This window comes from Peromyscus leucopus, chromosome 4 (genome assembly GCF_004664715.2).
Source record: "Peromyscus leucopus breed LL Stock chromosome 4, UCI_PerLeu_2.1, whole genome shotgun sequence".
NCBI classification, from domain to species: domain Eukaryota; kingdom Metazoa; phylum Chordata; class Mammalia; order Rodentia; family Cricetidae; genus Peromyscus; species Peromyscus leucopus.
The window spans coordinates 67765719-67786702 of record NC_051066.1 but is presented as its reverse complement, the minus strand read 5'-3'; the positions used below and the strand labels follow the sequence as shown (position 1 = coordinate 67786702).

Genomic DNA, 20984 nt, shown 5'->3' with positions numbered 1-20984 from the left:
GGTTGGTGGGATTGTCCAGTGAGTAGAGGCACTTGTCTCATGTGCCTAGCAGCCTGAATCGCCTCCTCCAACCCCACATAAAGATGGAAAAATAGAAAACCCCACAAAGTTATCCTCTGACCTCCCCATGTATGCTGTGGCATGCATGTCTACACACACACACACACACACACACACACACACACACACACATACACATCACAACGACGACGACGACGATGACTAAAAAAAAAAAAAAACTTGAGATAGTGTCTCTCTACATAGCCCTGACTGTCCTGGATCTCGCTCTGTAGACCAGTCTGGCCTCAAACTCACAGAGATCCACCTGCCTCTGCCTCCTGAGTGCTGGGATTAAAGGGATGTATCACCATGCACAGCAATAAAAAAAATTTAGAAAGAAGAAGAACCAGTGAGAGCTGGAGTTGGTGAAGCTGGTCGTGGGGAGGGTGGCAGTGACATGAGGGTGGGAATGGTGGGGAGAAAAGAACAAGAGGTGGCCGTCACCTGTACCCCCTCTCCAAGCCAAACTGAGTTTCCTCCGCCCTCCCCAGCACTTCCCAGAGCACCTGGACCACTTTGTGGAGAACATGGAGGACTTCTCCAATGACCTGTTCAGCAGCTTCTTTGATGACCCTGTGCTGGATGAGAAGAGCCCTCTGCTGGACATGGAACTGGACGCCCCTGCTCCAGGGATCCAGGCTGAGCACAGCTACTCCCTGAGTGGGGATTCTGCACCCCAGAGTCCCCTTGTGCCCATCAAGATGGAGGACACCACCCAAGGTAAGATGTGCAAGGGCCCAGGAGGGAGGAAGCTTGAGGGGGTGGGGGGGCAAGAAGGGTGAGACTCCCGGGGCATCTGCCCACAAAACCCTTCCAACAGGGTGCAGCTCCTGGCCTTTTGGCTTCCCCTGAAATCAAAACCATTTGGCCACTTCTCAAAGGGTGTGCCCTGACTTCAGTAAACAAGCAGTTCACACAGAGTGGTCCTAAGCTGTGATAACGTCACTGACAGCCTGTTACAAATGCAGAGCATGAAGCTGCTGGAAGAGGCTTACAGGGATGTGCCCGCCACTCAAGCACGAGACCTGAGTTTGAGTCTCTAGCAACCACATAAAAACTGGGTAGTGGTGGGTTCCGTAACCATAGTGCAGGTGCGTGGAGGAGAAGAATAAACTGGGAGACAGGTAGATCCTAGAAACTTGCTGGCCAGACATCTTAACTGAAACAGAGAACTCCAGGTTCAATGAGAGACTGTGCCTCAAACAGTGATTTGGAGATCGGTAGAGGAAGACATCTAACATCCACTCACCTCTGCCCTCCACAGCACAAACACACACACCTGAGCATGCACCTGTGTCCCCTCCCATACGCATCCATACACATCAAATAGAGTAAAATCTGGCCATAGTGATGCACACCTTTCATCTCGGCACTCAGGATGCAGAGATAGTCAGATCTCTGAGAATTGGAGGCCAGCCTGGGCTACAAAGTAAGTTCCCAGACAGCTAGAGCTACATAGAGAGACCCTGTCTTAAAAAATAAATAAATGAAATAAACCATAATAATAATAATAATAATAATAATAATAATAATAATAATAATAATAATAAATGCCCAGCTGCAGCCAGCCCAGCATGGTAATGCACACTGGTAACCTAGCACTCGGGGCTGGGTGGGTGGATGGTAAGTCTGAGGCCAGACTGGGCTGCATAGTGAGACCTTCTCTCCAAATACACGAACTACAAACAACAAATGAGGGCTGGAGAGACAACTCAACCACTTCTCCTGGTTAAGAGCACTGGCTGCTCTTCCAGAGGTCCTGAGTTTAATTCGCAGCAACCACATGGTGGCTCCCAACCATCTATACTGAGATCCAAAGCCCTCCTCAGTCGAGCAGACAGACACGCAGGCAGAGCACTCACACGTAAATAAATCAGTATTTTAAATGAAATTCAGTTACACAGGAGACTGAAACGGGAGGATAGAAAGTTCAAAGTCAACCTGGGTAATTTAGTGAGATCCTGTCTCAAAAATTTACAAAAGGAAAAAGAGACTAGCGTTCAGTGCAGTCATGGTCTATGGCTTCTACTGTGTAGGATACACTAGGTTCAATTCTAAACAAACAAAAATCCAAACTGCAGCACCCACTCAGCCCCGCTGAGTCTGAAATCCTGTAGCTTGGACCCAGCGTATCAGGGGCTGCTGAGAACCACTGATTTAGAGCACATAGTGGAGGTAATTAAATAATAGATGAGGTTAGGCATGATGGTGCATACCTGTGATCCCAGCACTTGAGAAGCTGAGGGAAGGCAGATCGTGAGCCTGAGGCCAAGCCTGGCTACCTAGTTCCAGGACAGCCCTGGATTACAACATAGACCAACCTCAAAATAATAACCACAACTACAAAAATCATCACCCTAAATATGGACAGATTACAGAGAATCTACAACCTCCCATCTCCTTATACCGACATCCTCCAAAATACCTCTAAGGAGCCCAATCCAATTATTGCTCCTGAAGTGGGGCTCAGTGTAGCAACCCTCTCTTCCAACTCCTATCTTCAAAGTGAACAGCCCCCTGCCTCCGAATTTCTCCACCAAGGTAATCAATCACACTGTGCCCCACCCCAAAATACCTCTTATCTGGTCATTTCCTCTAAGACAGGAAATCTTTTTTTTTTTTTTAATATTTATTTATTTATTACGTATACAATGTTCTGCCTGCATGTATGCCTGCACGCCAGAAGAGGGCACCAGATCTCATTACAGATAGTTGTGAGCCACCATGTGGTTGCTGGGAATTGAACTCAGGACCTCTGAAAGAGCAACCAGTGCTCTTAATCTCTGAGCCATCTCTCCAGCCCCCAAGACAGGAAATCTTGGTCCTGTCATTTTTGGCTGAGTAATCACAGACCTGTCTCTTGTTTTTTGTTTGTTTGTTTGTTTGTTTGTTTTTGTTTGGTTTGGTTTTTTTTTCCTTCAAACATTTATTTATTATGTATATAGTGTTCTGTCTGCATGTATCCCATCCTTGTGGGCCAGAAGAGGGCACCAGATCTCATTGAAGATGGTTGTGAGCCACCATGTGGTTGCTGAGAATTGAACTCAGGACCCCTGGCAGAGCAGCCAGTGCTCTTAACCACTGAGCCATCTCTCCAGCCCCTGAAAGTCTTTTTTAAAAGATGAAAATAATATATACCTGAGAGTTCTGGACAGGACTGAAAAAAAGCATCCATAAAGCTCCCAGTTCTAGGCCCAGCATGGGATATATATCAGCAACCGGCCACTGGTTTGGGGGCACATTAAAGTCCTATTAATTCTAGGAGTGGCTAGAGCAGTCAATGGAATTTGTTCTTCTCTTCCAGAGGTCAGTGACTTTGGGCATGAGTTCTTGATTGTCACATCTGTTAAATGGGGAGAAAGTGGTGCCTCCCCAGAGTCGTAGCTCATGAGCATTGGGGTCTTGGTCTGTACTGTGCGGCAGAGGCTCTCCAGGAGTGACAAGTCTCCGCCTTCCCTGCCAAGAAGGCAGGGGCACATTCTTAAGTCTTAGGAGGGCCCATGGCTTGTAACTGCTGAGGTCACAGCTGCTCACCACACCTCAGCAGCTGCCAAGTTCCTGGACCTCTGTGAGGTCTCAGACTCCAGCCCGGGAAGAGCTGGGATATGATGCGGACCCTTCTCATCCCATGATAGTCTCCATCCACCCTGCTCGCTGGCTCAGCAACTCTTCAGCCGCCCAGGTCTATTTTTAAAGCAATTTGTCTGTGGCCCGTTGCGGGGGCAGCTTCCCGAACGCCCACAGCTTGGCCCTGTAATTTGGAAAGACTGGGTGTTCCTGAACTCTAGGGCTGCCTGTGGCCCAGGGCTGAGTTCTCAGGCTCCCAGCAGGGAGGAGCCTGTCCTCTGAGGTGGGACCAGGCCACCTCTGACTCCTCTCTACACCCAGAGTGGGCCCCAGAGTCCCCGCATCCCTCCCCCGCCAGCTGACCCCCGGCTCCTGCCTCACTGCTGCAGTACTCCCTTGGAATGAGAGACACCCATTGCCCACTGGAGAATGCTGAGGCATATCGGCCCTGCTTCCCAGGTGAGGCCAAAAGACCCACTACATGATTAGGTGTTAGGAGGTGGACTCCGCCATGGACAAACCTAAGCCTCCTCCCACCTCCATGAGTCCCCATCCCTGAGTCCCATTGACTCGCCCTTTGAACTTTGTCCCTAACGGCGTATGTGGTACCCCAGTATGGAGAAGGCCTTGGGCTACATCCCCAGCACCAGCATACATGAGGCATGGTGGCACACACCTATAACCCTGATGCTGGGAAGGTGGAGGCAGGAGAACCAAGGTCACCAAGGTCATCCTCGGCTACATAGCAGGTTCAGAGCCAGCCTGGACTACTTGAGACCTTGTCTCAAACAAATAAGTAAACAAAGAGGCTGCAGAGATGGCTCACCCGTTAAGAGCACTGGGTTCAATTCTAGAAGGGCCTGGGTTCAATTCTCAGCACCCACACACCAGATCACAGCTGTCCGTTACTCCAGTTCTAGGCAATCTGACACCCTCATACAGACATACGTAGACAAAGCACCAAGGTATGTGAAATAAAATTAAAAAACCAAAAGTGACTTTTTTCTTCCAAGTCTTTCCTCTCTGTTCCTACTGCTCGCCTTAGCCCAGGCCTCATCTTCTCTCTCCTGGACCATTTAGTTCAACAGCATCCCACCCAAATACCTCCCTCCCTGCCCCATCTTGTCAGTCCCCGCCCACCCCCGCACCCAGAGATATAGCCAGTCTGCTTGCTCCTTTCACATAATTGGGTTTCAAAGCTCACATTCAATCTAAAAATGGCAAGCACCTGAGCAGCTCTTAAGATGGCCCCAATCTATGAAATTGCTAATCTGGGGTGTACGTGGATGTTAGCACCCTTCATACAATTCTGGGAAATAAGACAACATGAGGGGCACCTTCCAAGATGGCAGTCCTCAGCCATCCACTCCCATGGCCACATTCCAAATCTTACCACCCCAGAAACTGCAGCCATCTATTATTATTATTATTGTTATTGTTATTATCATTGGAGTGTGTAGGATGGAGGAGGGTGCACATGTACCACGGATCACGTGTGGAGGTCACAGGGTAACTTTGCAGAGTCTGTTCTTTCTCCTACCTTTATGTGGTGGTTTCCAGGGCTCAACCCCAGGTCACCAGGCTTGCACAATGAGCCATCTCACTGGCTGTGATTTTTTTCAAACCTGTTTTCAATCACAGCTGTGGCTGTCAGCTGCCGCTAGGGTACCTCTGCTTTCAGAAGTCTGTGGATCTCATTCAGCAGAACGGGAGCTCCTCTGAGCCACCCTTCAGTCTATCTTGGCGGGGAGTGTACGGTGGAACGGTTCACATCATGGTGGCTGGGAAGCAGCCGAAAGAGCCAGAGTTATGCCTTTTAAATTAAGAATCCAAGGATTGCAGATGGCCGGGTGAATAAGAGCCTTTGCTGCAGGAGACTCCTGTTGGATTTCCCAGCACCCAAGTCATGTCAGTGACTCACAAGCACCTGTCCCTCAGGCTTCAGGAGATCCAATGTCCTCTTCTACACACACCTGCTCTTACATGCCCATAGACTCATAATTTTAGCATACTAAAAAGAAATCTAAACTTATGAATCCCAGCATGTTCAAACCCCTCTGGCTCCCCATCACTTTGGGATAGAGGTACATCTCCAGGGCAGCTCCCAAGGCCATGCTAACCTTTCTGACTCCACCATCCCTGTCCCGGACTGTTCTCATGCTGTTCAGTGGGGCAGTGTTTACTGAATAAAGATAATCCTGTTAACACTAGTTAACACTGCTTTATGAACATCCACTTCTTGCAGGCACTGTGCGCTGTGTTTACAAGCATTATACTGGCAATTCTTAAAACCCCCCATTGGGTCTGTCCTGTTTATGTCCTCATTTTCCCCCATGTGTGTTTGTATGTAGTCTTGTGTGTGCGTATGTGTGTGCATGTGCATGGGATGTGCGTGCATGTACATGGGGAGGTCAAGTATCTTCCTCAGTCACTCACCCATTACTTTTGAGACATGGTCTCTCATTGAACCTGGAGCCCAATGATTGACTAGACTGGCTGGCAAGCGAGCCCTGAAGGTCCTCCTGTGTCCAGCCCTCCATCACTGGACGGATAGGCACATGCTGTTGTGCCCAGCTTTTTTTTTTTTTTTTCTTCGAGACAGGGTTTCTCTGTATAGTTTTGCTGCCTGTCCTGGATCTCGCTCTGTAGACCAGACTGGCCTTAAATTCACAGAGATCCACCTGCCTCTGCCTCCCGAGTGCTGGGGTTAAAGGCGTGTGCCACCGCCACCTGGCTGTGTCCAGGTTTTTATATGGGTGCCAGGGATCTGAACTAAGGTCCTCATTCTCTCACAGCAAGCCCTTTCCAGACCAAGCCATCCCCTCAGCCCCACTTGCTCCATTTTAAAGATGAGGAAGCTGAGACTCAGACAGGATAAGCAGCTTGCCTACGGTCACTCAGTGGGTCGGTTGGTGGGGGGGAGGTCTAGGTGCTGTGGCCAAGCCCGTTCTGTAGATACAAAGATGCTCTTGCCGCTTCTGGTTCCAGCCCACCCATCTCACTTCACCAGAGTGGCCCGGCTTTCCTGCCTGCACCGGATGGGCACTCTGACATCTCTCCTCAGTCCAGGGTACTCACCGGTAGGCAGAAGTCGGTCAGAGCTCTCTGCTCTGGGAGCCTCTGAACCTGGGTTCTTCCCACTTCACCCTCCCCACAGATGTAGAACGCGGAGCATGGGCACTGGGACACAAACTGTGCTCCATTATGGTGAAGCAGGAGCAGAGCCCGGAGCTACCCGTCGACCCTCTGGCTGCCTCCTCTGCCATGGCTGCTGCTGCTGCCATGGCCACACCACCACTGCTGGGCCTCAGCCCCATCTCCAGGCTGCCCATCCCTCACCAGGTGAGCCTAGGAACTATTGACAGGGGCTGAGGGAGGGAGTGAAGGCTGAGGGGAGACAGAGGGCAGTGACACCCAATGTCCTGGACTCCACCCCAGGGCTCCACAAGCTGCGAAACTTGGGGGCTGAGGGTCCTCTGCCTCCCACACTGGCCACCCCTTCACCATCCTCCAGTGCCTGCCAAGCATGCTGGGCCCTCCCTGCATGCAGAGAAAGCTTTCAGGGCACCAGGCAGGGCTAAGGTTAGTTTCAAAGTCAAGGGCACCTGCAAGGGGAATACCCCAGGGTACTTCCTTTCCTTTTAAGTTTCAGGATTTGGAGAAAGATCAACATGTAAATGAAAAAGAAAAAAAAAAAGGTGTTGTATTTTAGTTAGTTTGCATTTAGATTAATAAATGCAAACTCCACGCTCCATTTCTGGAGTGTATAGGTAACCGCTGTAAACCCAAGACCCTTTAGGAGTGAGGCCCAGACCACTGGCTTCTGGGAGAGGCTCTGCAGGGTCAGGTTTGCTCCTGACTGTGGACAGACTTACCTTCTCTCTTTTCTTCAGCTTCCTTCCCTGTAAAACAGGTGCAAGCCACAAGGCCTAAAGTTCCATAGTTTAAAACAAACAGACCAACATTAATCCCTAGGCAGGGGGTTCGCCTCCTGCTGGCCACCTGGGTTCAAAGTGGGTGGTCATAAATGAAAAAGCCCTTCCTGCTCCCAAGGTTCAAGGGCTGATTGACAACCAGCCAGATTCTTAGAGACCTCCAGGACCGGCCCAGCCAGCATCAGAAGGATGAAGGGACCACGGTGGAGAAACGGAAGTTCCCAGGAGTTAAGCCCCAAATCATGAAGTCAGAAATTTCGAAGCTGCGTCCCCCAGCGTGGCCTGTCAGACCCGAGGGCGGAGGCTTCCCACTCTAGACAGTGCAGGTTTCGGGAGTCAGTCTGGGAAGAGCCCTCTGAACCACCAAAGGGACCCAGCGCTCCACACTGCAGCCCCCTAGTGTCCCCTCAGCTCCCCTCACCTGCAGTGTGGACACGAAGCTGGGTGTAGACCAGGGAATGACCCAGCTCCTGGACACCCTGCACTCTCCCTGGCTCTTCCTCACTGTCCCGTGTTCAGCACTCTGTCCCTCCCACCCCCCACGGCGTCGCGATCTCTGCTGCCAGCAGACCCAGCAGGACGAGACAGTCCCAAGAGCCACACCCTCCTCCCCGAGATCACCACTTACATGCGTGTTGGTGAAGTTCATATGTCCGAAGCCACACATGTTCCTGAAGCCCTTTCTAGAACAATACTCTGGAATTTAAATAAATAGGAATACACACTTGTTAAGAATGCACGTCTGGTTTCACCCGTGCCTTGCTCGAGGCCGCTCAGGGCTCTGGCTGCTGCAGGCTTCCTTGTATGAGCCCGTCTCCCATTTGTATCCCAGGTCACATTTCAGCTTTCTCTGAGCCTTGGCCAATTGATTCCTCCTCAACTATTGTTCTCAATCATCCAACAGCTAGTGTAGGACTAACATGACCTCCTGTGCTCATGGCAAACACATACCAAGGCCTACATGGCTTTCATAGTTGGTGAAGGGTCAGCCTCTGTCTGGAAGGTAGCACGGCCCCAGACGCCACGGGAATCCTGCTTCCTGGGATTCAGTTCTGACCTACAGTGTGGAGCACCGCTCTCTGCTCTTAGTGTGGCTTTCCCAAGCACTAGAACTTGTCTCTCTGTTCTGTCTGGGCTGAGCCCAGGACTCTTGAGGCCAGCCATTCTTCCAAGCATGCAGGATGGATCTCCAGCCTGAGGGAGGGAGGAGGGCGAACACTGTGATGAGGATTGTCCCAGGGGCAGGTGATGGAGCTGAACCTGTCTCTTCCTCAGGCCCCAGGAGAAATGACTCAGCTGCCAGTGATCAAAGCAGAACCCCCAGAAGTGAGCCAGTTCCTCAAAGTGACACCAGGTAAGCAATTACAAGAACAACTCTGATTACAGACAGACAGCATCCTGCTCCCCTGTCCAGTCCACCCCTCCCTCAAAACTCGAACTTCTCCCCCGAGATGTTCTCACCCTCCCAATCTCTCGCTCTTTATCTCTCTATGCTCCCTCTTTTTCTTCCATTGCTTCTTTACCCAATCTTCGGCTGCCATCATTCTACCAACCCCATTCCATGTGCTGATCCCCCTTCCACCCACTCACTAACTGAAGAACACTTTATAATCACCAGTCACCTTCCATCCATCCATCCACCCATCCATCCACTCATCTATTTATCCATCCACCCATCTACCCATTTATCCATCCAAACATCTGTCCATCCATCCATCCACCCATCTGTGTATCCAACTATCCATTCATCTATGAATCCATCTATCACTCTACCACCCACCAGTCCATTCATTCATCTATTCATTCATCCATCTCCACATTCATCCATCCATCCAACTAACAAACCATCCATGTGCCCATCTATCCATCTACCCATCCACCAAACATCCATTAATTCATCCATCTACCCATCTACCCATCCACCCAAACACCCATCTATCTGTCCATGCATCCAACCAAGGTTTACTGGGTACCATCTTAATTGTCCTAGGTATTGTCAAAGCAAAGAGAGAAGACAGTCTCTGTACCAAGTAGATCCCAGGGTTCCTAAGGCCACAGACTCAGCAGTGATAGAGGTGTGCAGATAGCAAATCTACAGGGAACTGTACAGCTCATTGGGTCAAGAGGCCATGGTCAGCTTCTGTGAGTTACTGGAGTGAGAGAGGGTAGCAGAATCATTCTAATCCCACCATATTAATATGTCAACATTGATTCAACATCTACTATACATGTGTCAAGCCCTGGGCTAAGTACCACAAGATTGGAAATAGGAATAAGGTACCATAGGTGCTTGCATACGGGAGAAGAGTCATTCTTTTCAGAGTGGGATCCATAAGAGACAAGTAAGCATCAGAGAAAGCCTTCTGTGGGCGCCAACCTATGTCAAACCCTGCTCTACGTGGCCGTGGAGCCCAGGTTTCCACATCTGGATCTGTGCCATCCCGGGAGCTTTCCCAGCATGGCTGCTGGCTGCTGAGCCTCTGAGACACCTCTTTCTGACACCTGCTGAGTGTGGTCGGTCTTCCTGCCGCTCTGGCCTTGGAAGGGGACTCCTCACCGCTCTGCTGCAATCCCAACACCTGCCACCCTGTCCCTGAAACTGGATCAGTGTTTTAGAGTCAGAGGAAGGAAAAGGGAGGGCACTGGTCAGCCTGAGCCCCCTGGATCTGCTTGGAGACCTTAGTCCCCTCGGACTTTCGGAGCTAGGGCTTAAAGAACCTGAATCCTGTAAAGCCACAGGTAGGGGAGCATGTGGCCCAGGGGCTCCTCACCAAGGTTTCAGGGGGGCTTCCTCTGCACTGCCAGAGATAGCAGCACCCAGCAGCCATTTTTCCTGGCACTGCCAAGGGGCTTCTGGTATTCCAGCTGAGGCTAAGGGTCCATCAGCACATTTCCTTCGGGGACAGGGCTGGCACAGGCCATGTTCAGCTGAACTCACGAGGTCGGAGCCGACGTGGGGTGCAGCCCTACTCACCTAGCCCTCTACTGTTTGCAGAGGACCTCGTACAGATGCCTCCGACACCCCCCAGCAGCCATGGCAGTGACAGTGACGGCTCCCAGAGTCCCCGCTCTCTGCCCCCTTCCAGCCCTGTCCGGCCCATGGCCCGCTCCTCCATGGCCATTTCCACCTCGCCGCTCCTCACTGCCCCTCACGTAAGCAGCTGGGGATGGGCCGGCCCTGGAGGTGAGGTAATGAATGGGTTTACCCAGTGCCCTCATCAGTGAAGCGGTCAGGGAGCCCCACATCTGATACTTATCCCGTCAGATTCAGGGAGGTGCCCGGCTGGCAAGTAAGAGGCGGGATTTTTCAGTTCTGCCTCAAGACGAATGGAAGTCAAAGGTAGAGAGATGAGGTCCAAGAAGGCCTAGAAACCACATTGTCGTGGAGCTGAGAACCTGACAGTTCTCAGCCCTGGCAAGTGACCCAGGCTATTTGGGGGCAACATGGAAAGAGACCCTGAACCCTGGGAGGGCATGGATCCTCCTAAATTGAAATTGTGGGGAGGGACACAAGGGGGTGCTGTTTAGGGGGCCCTGGGCAAATGAGCTTTGAGACTAGATTCTAGGGTAGGACAGGGGAAGTGTCCTCCCAAAGCCGTTCTGACACTTGATGCATGTCACTGGACTTAACTCAGAGGGTTCCCCTTTCCCAAGGAGGAAAGTGAGGTTCAGAGAGCTGAATACACACAGTGCTCAAATGCGAAGCCAGAATTGTCTGTTTTCTTCAGAAACTACAGGGGACATCAGGGCCACTGCTCTTGACAGAAGAGGAGAAGCGAACCTTGATCGCCGAGGGCTACCCCATCCCCACAAAACTCCCCCTCACCAAGGCTGAGGAGAAGGCCTTGAAGAGGGTACGCAGGAAAATTAAGAACAAGGTAAGGCTGGAGCCATCCCTACCTTAAGACTATGGGAACTTTCCCCTGAGGAGGGCCTCTGTCCCCTAATGCTGTCAGCTCTGAAACTGGGAACGACCCAGGAAGTGGCTAGTTGGCAATGGTGACCCTTGTTTGGGAACTCTCTCCTTTAGATCTCGGCCCAGGAGAGCCGCCGCAAGAAGAAGGAGTACGTGGAATGTCTAGAAAAGAAGTAAGTGTTCCCGAGCGGGTAGGGCCGGGACTCCAGCCTGGTGTGGTGTCTGAGGCCCGAGGCCCGGCCACAGATGATGGGATGGTAGCGGGCAGCGGCTGTGGGGCAGCTGAGTCTGTGGGGATGCCTTCAGCCTGTGTCTGCCTGATCCTTCCAGGGTGGAGACATATACATCAGAGAACACTGAGCTGTGGAAGAAGGTGGAGACCCTAGAGAATGCCAACAGGTGAGTGGTACCCCTGTGTCCCGCCTACCCCACTAAAGGTGCTGGCTGGCTCTGGGAGGCAGGGGAGAAGATAGATAGCCAGGTCAGGATAATACCCCAGAATGTACCCCAGGAACTGGGAGCCCTGATGTCCTGCTGGTCCCTGGCTTCCCAGCTGACCTTGACTGCACATAACTCTAGACATCTGACAGGCTGGTAAGATGCTCAAGTAAGACTACACAGGGCAGAGACTCTCCAGATGTGCTCCGCAGCATCAGCATCAGCATCATCTCTCAACTCATTAGGAATGTTTACTCTCTCTCGAAGGGCATAATGGTGCATGCCTTTAATCCCAGCACTTGAGAGGCAGAGGCAAGCAGATCTCTGTGAGTTCCAGGTCAGCCTGGTCTACAGAGGGAGCTCCAGGACAGTCGGGGCTACTTAGAGAGACCCTATCTCAAAGAAACAAACAAAAAAAAAGAAATACTTATTCTCAGACCCAAGGCTGGGTTTACTGAATCATTCGCTGCAGAGGGAAGGCCCAGCACTCTGGGTAGATTTTATTTTGTTTTGAGACTGAGTCTCATATAGCCCAGGCTGGCTTTAGAAGCGCTAAGGAGCTGAGGACAACCTTGAACTCCTGATTCCTCTGCCTCTGCCTCCTGAGTACTATGAGTACCACGTGTGCGTCACTGTGCCTGGATGCAATCAGTGTTGCTGCTGTTTGTTTTATGTGTACGAATGTTTTGCCTGCATGTATGTCTGAATAGCACATGCATGCCAAGTGCCCATGGAGGCCAGAAGAGGGTGTTGGATCTCCTGGAACTGGAGTTCCAGATGGTTATGAGCTGTCATGTGGATGCTGGGGACTGAGCCCAGGTCCTCTGGGAAAGCGGCCAGTGCTCTTAACCACTGAACCATCTCTTTCAGGGTTTTAGTATACCTTCCAGTGGTTCCCATGACTGTTAAATCTGCTGGCCTAGACCCTTGCTAGCCAGTTCCCCATTATGGCCTGAGAACTTGTAAGAAATCAGGAATTTCAGGACTTTCCTAAGATTGCTGGGTCAGAATCTACATAGCGTGCATGTGTGTGTATTTGTGTGTGTGTGTGATGTGTGTGTTATGTTATCTGGATGTGTTATCCATGTGTGAGTCTGTGTTATCTCTGTGTGAGTCTGTGTGTTATCTCTGTGTGTATCTGTATGTGTTTCTGTGTGTGTGTGTTATCTTTGCATGTGTGTTATCTCTCTGTGTGTTGTGTGTGTATGTGTGCCGCCAGAGGTCAACATCTGGTGTCTTCCATGGCTGTTCTTCACTTTATCATTTGCAACAGAGTCTTTCACTAAGTCTGACACCCACTGGTTGGCTGAACTGGCTGGTTCTACGTCCTGTGTCCACTGTCCCTCTCCCCTGACACACCAGGGTTAGAGCACCCATGCCTGCCTTCCATGCCTGCCTTCCTGGCTTTTTTTTTTTTTTTTTTTTAGACAAGGTCTCTCTATTATTTAGCTCTGGCTGTCCTGGAACTCGCTATGTAGATCAGGCTGGCCTTGAACTCACAGAGATCCACCTGCTTTCTGCCTCTTGAGTGCTGTGACTAAAGGTGTGTGTCACCATGCCTGGCTCATGCCTGGCCTTTTCTCAGGGGTGCTGGGGTCCAAATTCAGATCCTTATGTGTGGGTGAGCACTTTACCTGCTATAAGCCCTCTCTCCAGCTCCCCAGATGCATTTTAACAAGTGCCCTGGACGACTCCATTGCACTTAGCTTGAGAAGCATCAGTGCCTGGGAACCCATATGGGCACCTGGCATGAGATCCCAGCCCCGGGCTCTAGGTTCTTTTCCCACTCTGCTATTTCTCCTGAACCTCTGGGCCTAGTTTTCTTGGCACCAAGGACATGACAGCAGCACTGGCTAACGGGACCTGTGTGAAGGTTCTAAGACACAATGACTGAAACCAGCGTGGTGTGTGGCACTAAAGAATGCTCACCTGGCCGGGCAGTGCTGGCACACACCTTTAATCCCAGCAGAGGCAGGTGAATCACTCTGAATCCAAGTCCAGCCTGGTCTACAGAGCGAGTTCTAGGTCAGCCAAGGCTACACAGAGAAACCCTGTCTCAAAAAACAAAAAAAAAAAAAAAAAAAAAAAAAAAAAACACAAACAAACAAACAAACAAACTCACTTGTTGATTTTGCCTCTTTTTCTAATACTGTTCTGAATTCTGGATAGTGCTCTGAGCTATGAATCCACTGAAGTGTCTGATATTATTTTCTAGAAGTAATTACAATAATACAAGCAACAGCATTTAGTAGGCGCCTAACACACGACCATCTCCCAGCTATGCTGAGGATTGAACCCAGGACCTTGTGCACACTAGGCAAGAGCTTAGCCACTATGCTAAGCTCCCTCTGGTTTTTGTTTGTTTGTTTTTGGGGGTTTTGTCTATTTTTTTTAAGTTTTGAGTTCCGTTTATTTATTTATTGGGTGTGTATGTGTATACACCATGGTGCACCTGTGCAGGCAGAAGACAACGCACAGGGACTTTCTGTGTTGTAACTGAGCCCTGAACTTCCTATGTGCCCAGGAAGCGGCACCCTCCTGTTCCGCTTCCCTTCCGGAGACCCTAACTGCATTTTCTCCCTTCCTTCCTCTGACCCAGCGGCTCAGGCCGAACCCAGCCACTGCCCTGATTGGCTTAAAGAATCCGCGACTCCACCCCCAGTCCCAATCAGGATAGGGGTGGAGCCTTCAAACTTCCTCTAGCTACCTCTGCCCCTAAGTATGGAAGAGCTTTAGGGAAATTTCGCCACCTGCTGTTCACTTCAGAAACTGCATGAACCCAGCTGGGTGGAGAAGTGCAATATTAACTGTTTAACACTTGAGTGTATACCCAAAGGACCCCGTGCTGGGTGGTACCCAGTTCTTGCCCTCACTTAGCAGTGGAGACTGACATGGAAGTCCACAAATAAAGCTACAGTGTTACAGGTGTTGCGATGATGATGATGATGATGATGATAACAGTAAAAACAGCAATCGAATTAACGTAAACAGAGGCTGCGGTTTACTGACTGCCCTAGCCACTGTGCCAAGAGTCTTTCTCGTCGCATCAGGGTGCTTTGGGGTGCAAAGGAGGAAAGCTGATGTGTCTGTGACTGGTGTGAGTAAGAAAAAGATAGATAACCTTTCCGTAGAAGAGTCAGGAACAATTCAGGGCACCCCCTAAGCTTCCACAGGGTGACCCAGCTTTCCACCATGAGGCAGGCCCCCAGTACCCAAGCCAGGGGAGCCAGGCAGGAGGTGACCTTTTGTGTCTTGACTAAAATGGGCACATAAGCATGAAGGCCTAGTCAGGAGCAGAACCGGCTCCCTCAGGATGTAGACATGGCCACCGTGCCTGATTCCCCCCCCCCTGGTGACTACTGTGCCTTCCTCAGGACCCTGCTCCAGCAGCTGCAGAAACTCCAGACTCTGGTCACCAGCAAGATCTCCAGACCTTACAAGATGGCGGCCACTCAGACCGGCACCTGCCTCATGGTAGGTGCTGCTCCCTAGCACAAGGCCACCGTGGGTAGCTCCTCTGGAGGCCTGCTCTCTAGGAGAGTGAGCAGAGCCTGGAGGGGCCAGTGGCCTGGCCAGGCCAGTTCTGACAGATGCGTGATTGATACCACTGAATCCAGTGAAGGGCCAATCTTAGGAAAGTGGCTTCCACAGACTCGGGGAGTGTGGCTCCTTTTGGAATGGGTGATGGGGAGTCCCTGAGAGCCCCCAAAGGACACCTAGGATAGGCTCAGCCTGTTTGGCCCTGAGGGTGGGGCCTTATTGGAGCTCCCCAGGGACTCTTGGCTCCTTCTTGTCAACTTCCTGGGGCTGAGAGTGTGATGTGGGGATATGTCCCCACCCTGGTCACAGCTGCGACCACCCTCCATTTCCCCTTCCTCTTTCTTCCCTTCCTGACTTCTCTCCCCTGAGGGTGAGAACCACATAGAACCCGCCCTCCTCTCCAGATACTGCCTTCCATGTTCCCCAGATTCCGGTGAGGGGGACCTGAGCAGCCTTAGCTTCAGGAGGGCAAGAGACTCCACCTCTAGGAAGCAGCCAGCTCTGGAGAGGCTTTCTTGGGAAAGCGCTGAGCTTCTTGCATGCGATGGTTTGGGGTGAGGAGAGTCAGAGGGGCGGCCAATCTTGTAGGCCCACCCTGCCCGATCTGATGACTGCTCTGCCCGCTACTAGGTGGCAGCCTTGTGCTTCGTTCTGGTGCTGGGCTCCCTGGCGCCCTGCCTTCCTGCCTTCTCTTCCGGCTCGAAGACTGTGAAGGAAGACCCTATTGCAGCTGACAGCGTCTACACAGCCAGTCAGAGTGAGTACCTCTCAGACTCGGGGTGGAAGCCGGATGCAAGAGGGAAGCCATGCCAGGTGCCCTGGCACACACCTTTGATCCCAGCGCTCAGGAGGCAGAGACAAGTGGATCTCTATGAGTTCAAGGCCAGCCCAGTGTACATGGGGAGTTCCAGGCCAGCCAGGGCTGCATAGTGAGACCCTGTCTCAAAAACGTTTTAAGGGCTGGAGAGGATGGCTCAGTGGTTTGATTCCTAACCACCCACATGGTGGTTACAAGTGGCTCCCAGTCACTGTAACTCCAGTCCCAAGGGATCCAGTGCCATCTTCTGGTCTCTGCAGGCACCAAAGCATGCAAGTGATGCACACACAAGCAGGCAGAATCTCCATATACATTTAAAAAATAAAAATAAATATTTTTCAAAGATCAAGATTGGAAGCCTTGCAGTGGTGGGGGCACGCCTTTAATCCCAGCACTTTGGAGGCAGAAGCAGGTGGATCTCTAAGTTCAAGGCCAGCCTGGTCTACAGAGTGAGTTCTAGGACAGCCAGGGCTACACAGAGAAACCCTGTCTCGAAAAACCAAAAACAAACCAACAAAAAGATTGGGGTTGGCATTATCTCATTCTACACTTTAATTTTGCAGATAGAGTAACTGATAGAGTAAGGGTCTACAGTGTGTTTAATGTTAGTGGTAGAATTAGACCCAGACTCTAAGTCTGCCTCTCTGAGGTCCTTTGGTGTGACTCAGAGAACAGTAGGGTGTTGTAGGTCCAGCCTCTGTGTATGGGGGTGGCAGATGTTATGATGCATTGGCTCAGCACCACTGTGTTTTAGTATTGGGACAGCAAATGAATGTCCATCTTCGGTCACTTCTAATGTGGTAGAGACTGCCGGACACGCAGAGTTAAGAAAGATTCTGAGGCACAGGGGGACCCACAGCAAGGTGTCTGGGACTCTGCCGGGAGCGCCGACCCCTGGTGAGAGTGATAGTTGTGTTGTGGGTGCCACCCCGTGGGGTACTGTGTGGTCCGGTGGTTCAGAGTCAGTCCCAGCGGACGCTGCTGTGGGCTGGTTGTGTGACACCCAGAAGCTGCCGTCCTTACGGTGCACAGTGGTTCTAGTGCATTCTAGGGGAGCATATGCCCGCCCTGCCTCCTGGACTAGCTCCTGATGAGAAGGGAAAGCCAGGGCGGGAAGAGTCAGTACAGGGACCGGCAAAGAACGGTGTGGCTTTCCGAGGCAGAGGCCACTTCAGGCAGGCCCTGGAGGATCTTGCAGGCCTCCCTTCAAATGTCAGAAGCAGGAATCTGACGTGGCAGAAGAGAAAGAGGAAACCGATGAGAGGTCAGAGAGAGGGGAGGGCAGGAGTGTGTTTAGGGGAGGGGTACTGCCCGGAGGCTGAGCAAGACCGGAGTGCCTGCAGGGAGGAGCGCTAGGAGGAAGAGGGATTGGAAGCCGCTCGGGGAGCGCTGTGACTGGGGTGGGGGGACCCCGGCTCTGAGAGCCCCGTCTGTGGAGGCCAGAGGAGAAGACTGAGAACACGGTGGAGAAGGGCAGTGCCGTGGACATCACCCAGGGAGGGGAAGGCCGGCCATGGGGAGCCTGCGGAGCGAACGCAGCCCCGGGCAGGGGAGAGGGCACGCCTGAGGAAGGAGGTGGCTTGTTGAGCAGGCTGGTTTCCGGGCTGCAGCTCCACACAATGCCAGGGGCCGCCTTTTCCATAGATTCCCCTAGATTAGACCCTGCAGGGGAAGCTGGGAGGGAGCCAGCAGGCTGGAGCCAGGAAGCCAGCTTGCAGGGGCCCTGGATGATGAGTTCTGGAAGCAGGGCTTAAAACGCCTCACTTCTGGGGCTTCGTGTGAGACTCAATGTGCTGTAAACTGAAGGCTTTATGTATGTAATACCTGGCACAGGTGTCCAGCAAATGTCCATTTTCCTCCCCTTGACTTCTCCGAAGGGTGGCCTTGCCTAGAAGTGAAGAGAAAACGTTTCCCTTAAGTCTCCTAGGAAGCGTGTGACATGGTAGGATTAGAACCCAGCTCTCAGCAGGTCCTGCAGGCCTGCGATCCCGGTTTCTCAGGTCAAGGCAGGAAGAGTGAAAGTTAGAGTTACCCAGGCTACAAAATGAATTAATGACGAGCCTGAGCAACTCAGTGAGACCCTGTCTCAAAAGGAACCTGAGAGAAAGAGAGGTTGGGGGCGGGAGGACGGGCAGCTGGCTCTGTATCCTGGTGGTAGAGTATTGGCCTAGCATGCCTGAAGCTCTGGGTTTGATCCCTAGGACCACAAAGTGGAGGGGCGGGGTGGGTGAGGCGGAGGAATCCCAGTTTTCCATAAGCAACTCTCTTCTCAGAAATGCTGCATTTTTGTGAGCTCGTGGTTTTGCTAAGCACGCTTTCAGTCCCTCACACTGTATCACTCACCAATCCTTGAATCTCCGTGAGGTTGATTCTACCATCCCCATTTTGCAGATCAACAAACAAATGCTCAGCAAAATCAGAGCAGAGTGTATGTGACTAAGCTGAGGTCACACAGCCAGGGGTCCTTAGAGCTAGGACTAAGAGTCAGGCCTGTAAGATGCTGTTCCTGCCTAGCACATGTCTGGGCAGAGGGCGACCCTGAGGAGCACCCACGGCTCACCCTCTGCTTGTTCCCCAGTGCCCTCCCGAAGCCTACTGTTCTACGATGATGGGACAGGTTCGTGGGAAGATGGCCGAGGTGCCCTACTGCCTGTGGAGCCCCCAGAAGCCTGGGAGCTCAAACCCGGGGGGCCGGGAGAGCCGAGGCCCCAGGCCCACCTCCGACATGACCATGTGGACAGCACCCATGAGACCTCCAAGTACTTGAGTGAGACCTGGCCAGAGGACACTAATGACAACGGCACCAGCCCCAACTTCTCCCACCCCAAGGAGTGGTTCGCGACAGGTGAGTAGAGGGGTGGGGTCTCAGGCTGCACCGGGGGGAGGGGCATCTCCCCAGGGGGAGGGGCATCTTCGGGGGGAGGTGACATCTTCCCGGGGGAGGGGCATTTTTTCGGGGGGAGGGGCATCTTCCCAGGGGAGGGGCATCTTCGGGGGGGAGGTGACATCTTCCAGGGGGAGGGCATTTTTCGGGGGGAGGGGCATCTTCGGGGGAAGGGGCATCTTCCAGGGGGAGGGGCATTTTCCCGGGGGAGGGGCATCTTCCAGGAGGAGGGGCATTTTCCCGGGGGAGGGGCATCTTCCTGGGGGTGGGGCATCCTTTCAGAGGAGGAGGTCCCTGGTCTAGACCCAGCTCACAGCTGAGTGATGGACTTCTCAAAGCAAATTCATGCCTGGATCCTATTCTCTCTCCAGGGATCTGGGCCCCAACACCACCATCAAACTCTCCTAGGCCGCTCCGAGACCCAGGACACAGGACGGACACCCTGGCACCCAGAAGAGGCGTTCTCTTGCTCACTGACCCAGATCCAGCTCCCACCCCCGCCCTGGAGCCCTCTGCCCCAGGAGAAGGGGTCTTTCATCTCCTCAGCCATCCCAGCCCCTGCTGTGGCTGGGGCCCCTCTCTGTCCCCGGACATTTGGACTGCTCCCCTGGGCCAACCACTCTGTCCCCACTTCTCCTCCCACAATCACCCGTCCTCCTCCAATAAACCACTCACTGGGCCACCACTCCGGTTCCTTTCCCATAGTGACCAACACGACCACTGTTCCTGGCCCCTCATACACACACACAAACACACAGACATACATACAAACACGTGCCCACACAATCACACACCCCCATCTCCTACTGTACAGAGACCAAGAACAGAAATTGTTTGTAAATAATGAACCTTATTTTTTATTATTGCCAATCCCCTAAGATATTGTATTTTACAAATCTCCCTTCCATCATCTCTCCCTGTTTTGTATTTTACAAAGTTAGCGCGGGCTTTGCTACCCCTTGGCCTGGGACAGAGGGACACCCCACCCTCACCTGGCTTCCCCATGCCGCTGCCCAAGCTGCTGGGCCTTTTTAATCGCCAAACTGCTCCCTCCACCAGCTCAGCACACGCTTTAAGAAAGCAAAATGAAAAAAAAAAAAAAAGATTCAGCATCAATCCTGACTTTGTGTCTTCTTTGTGAGGGGTCCGGGAGTGAAGGGAGGAAATTCATTTTATGTTTCTGTGGGGGGTAGAGAGGGGTACCTGGGGAGAAGGCCTGTCTATCTGGAGACTTTTGTCCAGACAGTCACTGAATTTGGACTGGATAACTCAAATCCAATACCAATAACTACACTTAAAAAAAAAAAAAAAAAAAAAAAAAGCTACTGGGTGGTGATGGCACACACCTTTAATCCCAGCACTAGGGAGAATTCACTCTCTGTGAATTCGAGGCCAGCCTGGTCTACAAATCATGTTCCAAGAGAGTCCATTACCCAGAGAAACCCTGTCTGGGAAAAAAAAAAGAAAGAAAAAAAAAAGTTTGATGCAGTGTTGTACATCTGTAATCTCAGTCAAGACGGGAGACAAGAGATAGGAGAACCTCTTGGAAACTCAGCTCACAGCCCACAGCAGACACCCTACCTCAAAAGACAGAAGGTACATAGTGCAGGCATTTAATGCCAGCACTCTGGAGGCAGAGGCAGGTGGACCTCTGAGATCGAGGCTAGACTAGTCTGCATAGCAAGTTCAAGGCTACATAGTGAGACTATGTCTTTAAAAAAAAAACAGAAAACCGAAAAAGTCAGAAGGCAAGAACACACCTGAAAGTTGCCCTCCGACCTCCACATGAAAGCAAACACACAAGCACATGCAACAAAAGAAGAAGAC

The 20984-nt window shown here is 51.8% G+C and overlaps 1 protein-coding gene across 1 annotated transcript; it reads left to right on the top strand.

The window, feature by feature from the left end:
* Window positions 1–556: 556 nt before the first annotated feature.
* Creb3l1 (cAMP responsive element binding protein 3 like 1) lies at window positions 557–20273 on the top strand. Its single transcript, XM_028878947.2, has 11 exons — window positions 557–780; window positions 6785–6969; window positions 8838–8916; window positions 10558–10715; window positions 11291–11440; window positions 11593–11651; window positions 11809–11877; window positions 15291–15390; window positions 16087–16213; window positions 18852–19118; window positions 19529–20273. Exons 1-11 carry the CDS (start codon window positions 588–590, stop codon window positions 19999–20001), a joined length of 1860 nt encoding a protein of 619 aa, XP_028734780.1. The 5' UTR covers window positions 557–587; the 3' UTR covers window positions 20002–20273.
* Window positions 20274–20984: the final 711 nt, after the last annotated feature.

Bases quoted from the DNA above. Each gene is read 5' to 3' on its own strand.
- Creb3l1 (XM_028878947.2), top strand. From the start codon at position 588: ATGGAGGACTTCTCCAATGACCTGTTCAGCAGCTTCTTTGATGACCCT. The intron at 781-6,784 runs GTAAGATGTGCA...CCCTCCCCACAG, and splicing joins GATGGAGGACACCACCCAAG to ATGTAGAACGCGGAGCATGG. The intron at 11,878-15,290 runs GTGAGTGGTACC...TGCCTTCCTCAG, and splicing joins ACCCTAGAGAATGCCAACAG to GACCCTGCTCCAGCAGCTGC.